The sequence below is a fragment of the Puntigrus tetrazona genome, chromosome 8 (genome assembly GCF_018831695.1).
Source record: "Puntigrus tetrazona isolate hp1 chromosome 8, ASM1883169v1, whole genome shotgun sequence".
Classification (NCBI taxonomy): Eukaryota; Metazoa; Chordata; class Actinopteri; order Cypriniformes; family Cyprinidae; genus Puntigrus; species Puntigrus tetrazona.
Window position 1 is genome coordinate 5,340,056 of NC_056706.1, and position 11,764 is coordinate 5,351,819.

Below are 11,764 nucleotides of genomic sequence, written 5' to 3' on the forward strand. Positions count from 1 at the left end.
CATTTGGTCTGTTTTATATGCCCTATAATAATTCACTTAAATTGATAAATTGGCCTGGGTTCTTATGGGTTAACGTGTGTATTTTGTTGGTGTTGGTGTACTACTTTTTTGCTGATATATTTTTCCCCATTTCTTTGTAGTGTACCCTTGTTGAGTACTTGTAGGGGGCAGTAGTAAGTCAGTATTAATGATGAAAGAACACATGCAGTATGATTTCTTTTCCAGAAGGTGATGTCAGCCTACTCTATCCAGATGTGTTTTGTTGTAACAGCACTTGTCAGATTAGAATATTTATAGAGGGAATACACTCACACGCCTATGAGCTAATCTCTCTGTCTCTGTTAGCAATTTTAAAATATCACTAGTGAGTTAGTCAGTCAAACTCAATAATCATGAGTGATTTATTATCCATGAACTCTAACTTTAATTTAATTACAGTCATGCATAGATTAATTTCTAAATCAATCTTTTAATTGTTAAATAATAGTAAGCAAGCCTGCCAAGCGTATAATCTAGTTCATCAATAACCGGTGTAGTATTCAGTAGCTTAAAAAGTATCACGGTTTTCCCTCTTTTTACTAAACAAACGTAAACATGCAAAGTTGAGGTCTATATTATTTTCTAGATTGCTCCGAGGTTCTTGATGCTCCTTTAAATGGCAGAAAGATGATTGAATCTAAGCAAATGGGAAACCGTTACTCTGTATCTCTTTAACATTAATAGCCCACTAATGTTTGTTTCAGTTTTGAAATTGAACAGTTAAACATTCATATGCTGATACAGCCACTGTATCACAGTTTCATTTGTGGCCATAGGGAAATTAAAGCAGTCGCAGGTCTTACTCTGGCTTGCATACCATAGATTACCAACACCTGTTTAATTAGTAGATAACACTTAGGAGTAAAACATTAACCAAACATTGCTGTTATAAATGAACAGTTCCTATTTGTAAAAAAATCATGCACTTGTTATTAATGGGGTGCCAGTGATACCTATCACTTAAATACTACTTTAAATCATAACTCAAAGCATGTCACCTGAATGTATATCTTATTATATACCATTAAAGTATATAATAAACATACCATTAAGGCTAAAACTATAAGGCAGTCTTATGTTGATAAATTCATCTTTTTTTGGAGACTTGCAACCATGCTCTGCATTTGTTCCGCACAAATCATTTAAATGACATTATGGATTCAAAATGACAAATTTTGCCAAAATGTTATGAATTAGCAGCACTATTTTAAAAAAAAAGTGTTGTTAAAAAAAATCTGAATGGACTATGAAAAAATTCATACAACATAAATGAAACGCAAGAAATTCTAAAACACAAAATAAACATTAACAGTTTTATTTAATGCATATAAGAAAATGTCACATCATGAGGCTTACATTTGTTTAGGTTTTTTTTTTTTTTTTTTACTATGTTTGCACACGGGTAACCAAAAGTACACTGACCTGGGATATTGTTCTGTGCAAAAATGAAAAGTGTATTGCAAATCAGATGTCACAAATCTCTCTCCCTAAAGGCTGTCTCAAGGCTGCATGTCCCAGGGCTGCTGTGGGAGAAGGGTGAGGTGGTTGTGTCGTAGCGTTCTCAGCTCCGTCAGCCGTCCCAGGAGCCTGGCGAAGCGTCGTGGGTCCTGTGCCGTCCCCTGACTACAGCAGCAGCAAGCTCGGGACAGAAGCTCCAAAACAAACTCCTGTAAGTTCTCAACACAGCCCACCGCACGCAGAGACGGCCTGTCTGCTTCACAACAAGGAAAAATGGAGGTAATTTGAAACAGTTCTATACACTCTAAAAGAACTATAAACATCTATGGAATCTCTTAACTTTAAATAAGGTTCTTTGGATAATTAAAATGTTCATTACTAAGAAAATTGTTTACTAAAAGGTTCTTTGGGGGTCATTGCAAAAAAATAGAACTTGTATTTTGAAGATATTAAGCTGAACTTTTACGACATAATTTGATGCCTGACCTATAAATGAATATGGTGACATCACATGGAGGTTCACATGGACATGAGTCACAAGTGCGTTAATCATAATCCACAGACCTGAGCATAACACTGCAGTCGCTGTTAGAAGTGCATATTCAGCCTCAGTCACCGCAATAGTCACCATGCTGTGGAGGAAATTTACCACAGACCTCAAGAACTCATCATTCAACCCTTAAAGATACAAATCAAAATATTAGCAGAGACAAAATCTTGACACATCAGTTGGATAAATCACTGCATGCAGTGAGAGATTTTCACTGTGCATTATAGATCACCTGAGTGTGTCAGTGTTCTGTGGCTGTTCCCAGTCTTGGACTCTAAAGTTTTCACCCAGTCAGGGTTTGAGTTGTTTGAATTCGCTGGGTATAAAGCTGGTGATAGAAAACATAGCAGTGAGTCATTTGTGCATAGTCTTCCACCTCAAGTGACAATCTTAGCAGTGCTGTAGTAGCACAATTTACGTACAAAACACACGATTAAGCCAAGCTTTTAATAACTCCAAGACACCAATATTTTAATGATTCATAAATCATGAATCACTGTCTGGCCAACTGACATTTCTATATGAGTTTAAAGATTAGGATTTTTCGGTAGTAGTACATGTACTATAGTACTATATGAATTTCATTATTCAGGAAAACACAAAGGAAAATATATTTTGAATAAAGTTTGTAATCAGGCTGTTTTGGGTCACCATTGACTTCCATAGTAGGACAAAATGGTGACTCAGAACAGCCTGACAAACTGAGCATAGAAATACAGATTTGGAACTACTCGAGGGTGAGTTAACAATTTTAATTTTTGGGTGAATTATTTCTTTAATTTCAGACTTAAGCAGATGTGTGATATGTGATAATGAATGTTTTTACCATTGCTGACACTAGTGGGGTTCTCTGAGAACTGCTGAGCCAAGAGTAGAAACATGACTTCAACTGAAGAGCTGGACAGAAGTGTGTTCTGGTCAGAACCATCCAAAAGCTCAAACCCTAAAAAACAGATAACCACAAATGAGTTGTATTTAGAGGTGTGCGGTGCGATCTGAGAGAAGTTAGATGAAACTGACCAGGTACGCTCCTCAAAAATTGCAAAAGCTTCTCTGTCTGTGGAGGAGTCAGGTCTACACTGTTTGTCAAACTTGACCACAGAGGCACCTGGGGAAAGAAAAAGAATGATATCTTGTTGTGATATATAAAGCAGTATCTCTGTTTTCATTTTTAATGAAAAAAAACCAAAACATACCCGACAGTGCGTGTTGTCTTGAATTATGTACCTACGATAAGCCTCAACAATTCTATTCAGAACGCATCTCTGCTCTCGGGAGAAACCAGATACCTGTATAACATATAACATTCTTCAAATCTTACTATAACTCAAATTTCATGCTTGGACGGGCTAAATAAAACAAGAGAGTTTACCCGAGAGGGGAATCTGCTGGTGGATGAGACATTTCTGCTTTCAGAGTAGTCTTCTTCACCTCTTCCTGTTGACCCATTGTGTCCTCTGTGCTTGGAGCCCTTCCTCAGTCGTTTCGACTGGCACTGCACCTCTGTAAGCAGACCTGACAAAAAGACACCAGCAGTCAGTTAATGCTGATAGTATTTAGTGCTAACTCAACTTCCAATTAGTGTTTTTGTGTGAAGTGGCATCTGTTTCCCAAGAAATGACAGAAAACAAAGACTCGTGAAGAGTTTTTACGTCAATCTCACACTCTGCCAGCATCCCGACGGCTCTGCATTTGCGCAGCCTGCAGTCTTGGCACTTTCTCCGCATGTACATGTCCATCTCGCAGCTTCCGCCGCTCTTGCAGCGGTACACTGCCTTTTTAGTCACACTGCGTCTGAAGAAACCTAAGCAAAGAGAGAAACAACTACTGTTTAAAACGTTTAGGGTTGGTAAGACTTTTTTAATGGTTTTGGAATGGGTTTGGTCATTTCTTTCTAACAAGGTTGCATTTCTTTGATCAAAAAAATCTGTTAATTTAGTACATTTAATTTTTTCCTGATGGAAAAACTGAATTTTCAGCATCATTACTCCAGTTGTCTGTGACGCATGAAAAAGTGTTCTAATATGCTGATTTGGTATCAATTTCGTGCTAGGAAAAATAGTTCGGCTGCTTGATTTCTGTAAAAACAGGATTATTTGAGTAATAGAATGTTTAAAAAATATATTTATTTGAAATATAAATCTCTTGTACCATTATAAATGTATTTACTCTCACTTTTGATCAATTTAATGCATCCTTGCTGAAAGAAAGTATTATTACTTTTATATTGACCCCAAACATTTGAATTGTATATTCTTGTATATATTGTGTATATTCTTAAAATGAAGTCTTTCCCATTTGGGAAAACAGACCAAACATTTTAATCAGTTGGGGATGTATCCAAGCAACTAGCAATAGCAAGTACCAAGTTATAGTTCACTGCTATTGGTTATTTAAAAAAAAAATAATAATAATAATAACACAAGCTCTTAAAGATGTCCCACCCCACTTCCACTGCTTCCACTGGAAATATTCCATGGATGGATGTACGACAAGCTATTATAACCAGTTTTATAATTACATATTTTGGACATTAGTAAATACTGATAATTCAAGAAGAGCATAATGGATTATTGTTGCCTTAAAATTCAGAGCTATTGTGACTGTCCAACCTTTGCATCCCTCGCAGGTGAGGGCATTGTAGTGATATCCCGAGGCTTTATCTCCACACACCACACACAGCTCATCCTGGCCCTTCACTCGGGCACCGTGGCCCATCCTGGGTCTTTTTAACACTGGAAGGCTGACAATGCTACCTCTTGTTGGGCTTTGGACCTCCATGTCTGGCTCACAGGTGAACTCAGAGCACTGATGGCTGTAGGGGTACGGCGGGTTGCACACTTGAGAGTTTGGCGCTCCATACATTGAAAACTGCACATTGACATGGCTGAACGGCTGCTGGCCATAGAGAGAACTTTGTAGATCTGGTTCCTGATAAGGGCAACTCAGTGGATCCACAAGAACATCTGCGGCAAGGATTGAAGAACATCTTGATGAATGAGACGATTCACAAGAAATATGTTCCTTTTTCACATGATTCTCAAATTACCTAACGACTTTTATGAGGCCTTTGGGACGTAATAAAAAGAATCCCAGAGCAAGACCTTTTGAATCTTTTCTGTCTCTGGAAACAGGATGCAGCTGAAGAGGTTACAGTTCTGTTTATGGTTTTTATTTGCTTTGTAGCTTATGGGGTTTTTATAACCGTACAGAACGAAGCCTTCCTGATGTTTTCTCTGGTGGCGAGAAGGTAGCGAAGACGGATTTTAGATTCGAGTTCCCCCATAGAGGGAAGATATGTCACAACTGGCAGCATTTCTAAAGCACATCTGCACAAGAAGATTTTTGATAGACACTAAAGAACTAGTAGTGACCACGAGCAAATGAATGTATAATTTCACATGAGAAAAACTTATATTTGAGTAAATCCAGTTCCAGTAAATTCAGCTCTGTTTTTCCATGTCATCCATAAATATCCTTCTGCATTGTGGTGGTCTTTTTACTGGCCTTCAATCTCACAGATGTTTTATGTCCCGTTACAGCTAGAGCATAACTTTCCGGTGCTAGTATCTGTTTGTAAACCACTAAAGTTTTTCATAAACATTCATGTTGACGAGAAGCTGCTAATATACTATCATCGATGCTATAGTGAGTTAAACAACAAAACGAAACTGAGACTTTGACAAAGCACTTTTCGGACATTCATTTTTTTCTTAAGGCGACATCTGGGAAATAATAATCTGCAAATTCAGATGTTTATATAATGAATTTGGGTATAAAGTAGACCAGCCACTGTGAATAATACACGATCAGCCACATGACGATATTTCAACATGGCGTCAGTAATGACATCCAGTTAGTGTAGTTTTATTTAAATTACAATTGTCCAGTGTTCATGTCTTTTGCAAAGATTAATGTGAAAATATATTTTTATTATTATTTTTATTATTTATTTATTCTTTTTTAATAGCTATGTTATAGTGCCACAGAAATGCTACTATATTAAATATTATTCTAATAAAACGTTTCTTTATGTTTTTAATCAGTTTTTGTTTTAATAATTTTATTTGTTTTTGTATATTTTAAAAACAATTGCTACTTTTGTTTATTTTCTTGCAATTTGTTGTTAGTTTTAAGTTTAAACATTTAGTAATGACATCAATATTATTTTATTTTTAATCGTTATTTTTAAACTGATTTAGTGGGGTCCAAAACAACACTGGTTCCCATTGACTTTCATCGTATGACCAAAACGCTCATTTTTTAATATATCTCCTTTTGAGTCTGGAAAAAAAATACAACTCTTCAGGGTCTGAACAAAATAAACGTGAGTTAAATATGACAGAGTGAACTGTAACAATAACGTACTTCTATAATAATTAACAGATTTGCATGTAGTAAAGCATAATCTTACCATAGTACTGTGGTGGCTCTGTGATGTCATACGTGTCTGATGCAGAGAGGTAGCCACTGACTGACATGCTCATCTCAGGATCTGTCCCCTCTCTCATCTGATCAGTTGGATTCTCGCTCTTCACAGAGAATGTCTGAATCTATAAAAGAGCACAAAAGCTTTCATTCACCCTGTTTGAGGATCATAATCCAATGCCTTCAAACCTTTCTTCGGCAAGCCATCCAACCCCAGAGAAAGACAAGCTATTTTAGGCATCACTGTCACGAAAAGGTTATGACAGAACTCAGCAAAGGCTGTGGAGATCTCCGTCTGTGCTCCTCTGGGGCTCTGAGAGGATCTGAAGCAGTGTCGACTGTGAGAATTAGACGAGAGATGAGGCCCGTGTGTCTGAACAGCTGCTCTGGCATGAGTTTCACAGAAAAGGCCTCACAAAGAGAAGTCTGTCCCAAACGCCCTCAACAGGTTTGGCCTGTAGCTGACTCCCAGCATTCAACAGCAGCTGCGTGAACGTACCTAAACTTTCACTCTTGTCCAGTAACTGGAAAGAGGACCTGCAATACACTGCAAAGAGAGGGCTACCATATTGGATCCAATGTTTCGGATATTTAAAAAACATTAATAAATAATGTTTCGGTTTTGGTTGTTTACCGAATGACATCAACATGGAGCAATTTTGTGGCTCAGAAACTAGTGCAAAGCATCATCAAGTTGACAATTAGAACAACTTTCATCCAAAGCAAAATTTTAATTTACTATCAATTAGAGAAAAATGAAAAACCTACACTGCAAAAAAAAAAAAAAAAAGATTAAAAATGATACTAGCAGTTTTCTCTTACCTGTTTTCTTTAACCCTAAAACATTACACAGTGCAATGTATTGCATCTGAACATGCTCATTCTTGCACACAAATTCCAGAGAACCGGTATATTCAAGCAATGCTGTAAAACAAAAACTTTCGCTTTCACTTCTTCAGTTCTCCAGTGAATATAAACGATAACCCCTATAGTATAAATGAAACTGAAAATGTGTTGAAATTCTTCAACTACACAGTTCACACAATGCAGAAGGCTATTTTGTGTACCCGTTTACCAAGGAGGATGTTTAATTGGAATGTTGTTCTGTTTTTGACTGAAATATTGTTCCAGGACTTTTTACAGACTTCTCTTATAGTATAAAATGGAACACATCCTACTCAGCAAAATCACTCTGAAAATAAACAATTCTTGATGAATGAGATGAACTAAAGAGGTATGCAATGAACTGACTAGCTGAAGGCAAAACATTTTCAGTTTCATTTTCAGAGGATTTACATGAATGGGAGAGAAGTAAAAGAAAGCTTTGCTTTAATAATCTGCATGCAGTAACATGAGCATGCTGTGATACAATACTAAGCATTTGTTAAAAGGGAAAATGGGTATCTATAAAGTAATATTCAGCAAATATTTAATTTATATAGTGTGATACACTGCAGATATTATATTTTGTATAAACCATTTAAAGGTTTGGGGTCGGTAAGATCTGTTATGCTCACCAAGGCCAAATTTATTTAATCAAAAGTACAGTGCAACCATTAATATTCTGAAATATAATAATTCAAAATAACAATTTTCTGTTGGAAAATATTGATGACAAAGCAGAATTTTCATTCTATTTTATATTACATTTTATTATTATAATTTCATTATAATCATTATTTTATTATATTCATTATAATATTATTTTAATGTTTTTATTGTGTTAGCTATGTTTTATACTCAAAATAACCTAGCATTTATTTGTTATATATATATATATATATATATATATATATATATATATATATATATGTAATATTTTTTAACAATGCCTTTACTGTCACTTTTGATCAATTAAATGTGCCCATGCTGAATAAGTAGTAGTTTCTTTTAAAAAAAAAAGTCATACTGATTCCAAACCTTTGAACAGTTCTTTTTTGCAGAAGCACTTTTCACTATTAATACTTTGAGCAATCATTCAAAGTTCAATATCACTTGCATGACTCACGAGTTCTCAGAAATCCTGTGGTGCTCAGTATTACAGTTCTTTTATAGCATGTATGCAAAATAAATAAAAAATATACTCTATTGATTGGGCATAATTGAGTATCTTTCAAAACTTTACCCTAGATCTTCTGAACTATAATCGTTCCTGTTCTCATTCTCTTTAACTTTGTGTTCTGTGTGGCAATGTGGGTCACTCTCTATTTCCCAAGAGGAATGACAGAGTGACATCCAGTTCATCTCTGGAGCTTTAGGGAGTGTTTATACACGCTGTGTTTGCCACGGCTCTGTTTGTCATGCAGTTAATCTTTGACATTAAAAAGATTGAAGACTGCAAGAATCTAACCTTCCCACCCGATATACTTTAGACCCCATGAAGGGGCAGGCTTTCCTGAAAACTCCTCAAATTATGTCACGGACGCTCACACGTGCCCTCTCGTATCCTGCCCGTTGAGCTGACATAGAACATCCTCGATGGAGTTAATGTGGTAGCATCTCAAAGAGGCTGACCTCGGTTGCACAGTGTCGAAATATAGATATCATTAGTGCCTCTGAGACCCAAGGGAGGGACATTTTTGCTATCACTCCCATGCCATTCATCACAATGACTGTGGGTTCTTTCTTAAAAAAAAAAAATCTGTGCGATTAACAAAAAGACCTTCTTTGAACTCCATGTATGGTTCATTCCAGATGGGGTTAAAGAGAGCAAAGCTCCAATGGGTTCAAACACTCATTAGTTTTTCACACAGATTTTACAGGAACATAAATAGCAACTATATAAATAAACATGCCTTCAGTTTATCATAACAGTTGTTCATTCTTAATAATAAAGAGTCCTAAAAACAGTTGTTAGAGAAGAACCATTTTTGGTTCCCCTGAAAATAAACCTTTTTTTTTCACTTTAAAGAACCTCTAGTTCCATTCATGCCAAAGGTTCTTTGTGGAACCTTAGATAACGATTACAAATATTTTTTTAAGGAGAAATTGGATCAAAGTTTTATGTGAAAAGCCATTAAGGGAGTGCAGTTTGCTTTGGAAGAGCCATCACGTTAAACATCTAGAAACATCCAGACAGCACTGTATCTGCTATTTTCATTTGTCCGTGTAGTCACTTTTTGATGTTAGCTAGCTGCTCGTTTTCAGGCCATGTTTACAACTTTAAGCAGAACACAGGATTCTAGAAGTTTGGGGGATGTTGGTCTAAAGTCCAGAGGTGCTTGTAATGTTTTCAATGTAGATGATTATCAACAGTGGTTTATCACGAGAGACTGATGTAAGGCTGGTTAACTCAGTGATAATGAACATGTGAGGTATCCACAAAGATAACGCAGTTGAAGCAGTCCAGTCTATTTAAAAACAAAGTGCACATTGATTAAATGGCAACTCATCATTGATTTCTGTCTGCGATGTTGACTTCCTTGTACCAGATCGCAGACAGAATAAACATGCAACAGAATGTCTAAACGACTGCTCAACAAACGCCAACATTTCAAACATTCTTAAGTTGTCTGTTAGATTTGGAATGTTGGGAAACAGAACTGTCATGTTCACACTGACCCAACAAAGCAAAGGACTAAAGATGATGTTTATTGTATGCGAAGGAGACTTTAGAATATACCAAAAAAATGGAAGTTACTTAGCAAAGGAAGTGGGAAAGGTATAAACTGATTTGCAAAATTACAAGACATTCAGAAACATTGTGCAAAATTCTTAGTTATAGAAATATTCATACTTACAGAAATATTTGAAGCACAAGTAAAACAAAAGATTTTATATACAATTTTTATCTAACAAAAATCTTTTAATTAGCAGCATTTTTTGCATTAAATTGTTGTAGTAAAAATACTACATGTTTCTATTTTAAATCATTTTTTAAGATTAGGGTTAGGCATAAAATGAGAAAGCATGCTTAAAAAAAGTATAAATAAAAAAAAAGATTAAGCAGGACAACTGTTTTCAACATTGACGATAAATAATAAATGTCTCAAGCATTAAATAAGCATATAGAGTGTGACACTGAAGACTGGAGGAATAATTCTGATATATATATATATATATATATATATATATATATATATATATAAATGTAGCACTTGTTAGCATAAGAAACTACTTTGAAAACCTTTTTTTTTTAATTCTTATCAATCCATAGATAGATAGATAGATAGATTGTTTCTTTATCTAAGGAACCAACTTCATGAGGTGCATCCTGGGATGCTTTATAAACAAAGCAGACTTTATGTATGCTGGACACTTACTGGCTGCTTTATCCATTCCAGACTATCAATTATAAAATGTATAATTACAAAAATTCTTGCAAAGAGATACAACAATTGCTACTTGATATTCTAAGAATTTACCAAAACGCTCTACTGGCAGCACTGAGAGTTTCTAGAGAAAACAGATTTAGTGTACTCACCAGCGCTGATGTTGCGTGTGCTGGATCTCTGCTTGATGTGCCTCTTGCATTTGTGATGTTGACAGCAGTTCAGCCCCTGACGTCCAACACTTGCCAAACACACACTGGAACACACACATGCGCAAAACAAACAGCGCTTCCCTCCAACACAAACCATTAATTCAAACACATACCAGTACGTGTGTGACTTTAAACACGGGGTCACAGAAAGTCGATAATACACCAAAGAGGGCAATTTAACATTGTCCTGTCCAGTTTTTAAGATCAACTTCAAAGTTGCTGTGAAAAGTGAGGAACAGATATTTTAATGGTTCGGAGCTGTTGAACACAGTCAGAAAGGGACATGATGGGAATGTATAAGTGAAATAATGACTGATTTCTGGACGTTCACTATGTGAATGAGTGGGCTCATTAGAACATTCCCAGCAGCCCAGTGTTTATAAACAGCCCTAGTTCATCCAACTGATGGATGAGCACACGCTATCTCTCCGCTCTTCCTGCCGCTCCTCAGAGAACATCCTTGCTCAGCCAGGGTTTCACAACCACTCCGACACACTCCCACGTGTCACTACACTATTCAGCTGCAGGCACGCAACTCGAGACCCCTTTATCGGTCTCTCTCGCTCTCCCTCAACACACACAGAGACCCCAACCCCTCTTCTGCTTCATGGGTGGGCCCTTCATGTCCTTCGCTGGGGGCAGAGGGGACATTCTGAGGGTTGCAGATCCCGCCCTGATGCTCTTAACTCACAGGATGCTAATGACAGCGACTGCCATAATGAGGAAAAACAACATGGATGTGTTTTTCCAGGAACAACAGGGCTGCTGATGTGAACCATGGGGTAGACAATGTTCTTCCTGAATCG

General features: G+C 36.5%; 1 protein-coding gene across 3 annotated transcripts; it reads right to left on the minus strand.

The window, feature by feature from the left end:
* Positions 1-1,338: 1,338 nt before the first annotated feature.
* nr1h5 (nuclear receptor subfamily 1, group H, member 5) lies at positions 1,339-11,224 on the minus strand. Of its 3 annotated transcripts, none has more exons than XM_043247304.1 (11): positions 10,899-11,224; positions 6,462-6,600; positions 4,660-5,013; positions 3,711-3,851; positions 3,420-3,562; positions 3,244-3,312; positions 3,068-3,155; positions 2,874-2,990; positions 2,280-2,375; positions 2,062-2,175; positions 1,339-1,750 (listed from the first exon to the last, which is right to left on the minus strand). In XM_043247304.1, exons 2-11 carry the CDS (start codon positions 6,556-6,558, stop codon positions 1,539-1,541), a joined length of 1,431 nt encoding a protein of 476 aa, XP_043103239.1. In that variant the 5' UTR covers positions 6,559-6,600; positions 10,899-11,224; the 3' UTR covers positions 1,339-1,538. The 3 variants fall into 3 exon arrangements, 2 of the variants coding, with proteins under 2 accessions (XP_043103239.1, XP_043103238.1); XM_043247303.1 differs by having other exon boundaries at positions 3,244-3,336; positions 10,899-11,217; XR_006251611.1 differs by having other exon boundaries at positions 1,678-1,750; positions 2,062-2,129; positions 3,244-3,336; positions 10,899-11,221.
* Between the last annotated feature and the right edge of the window lie 540 nt (positions 11,225-11,764).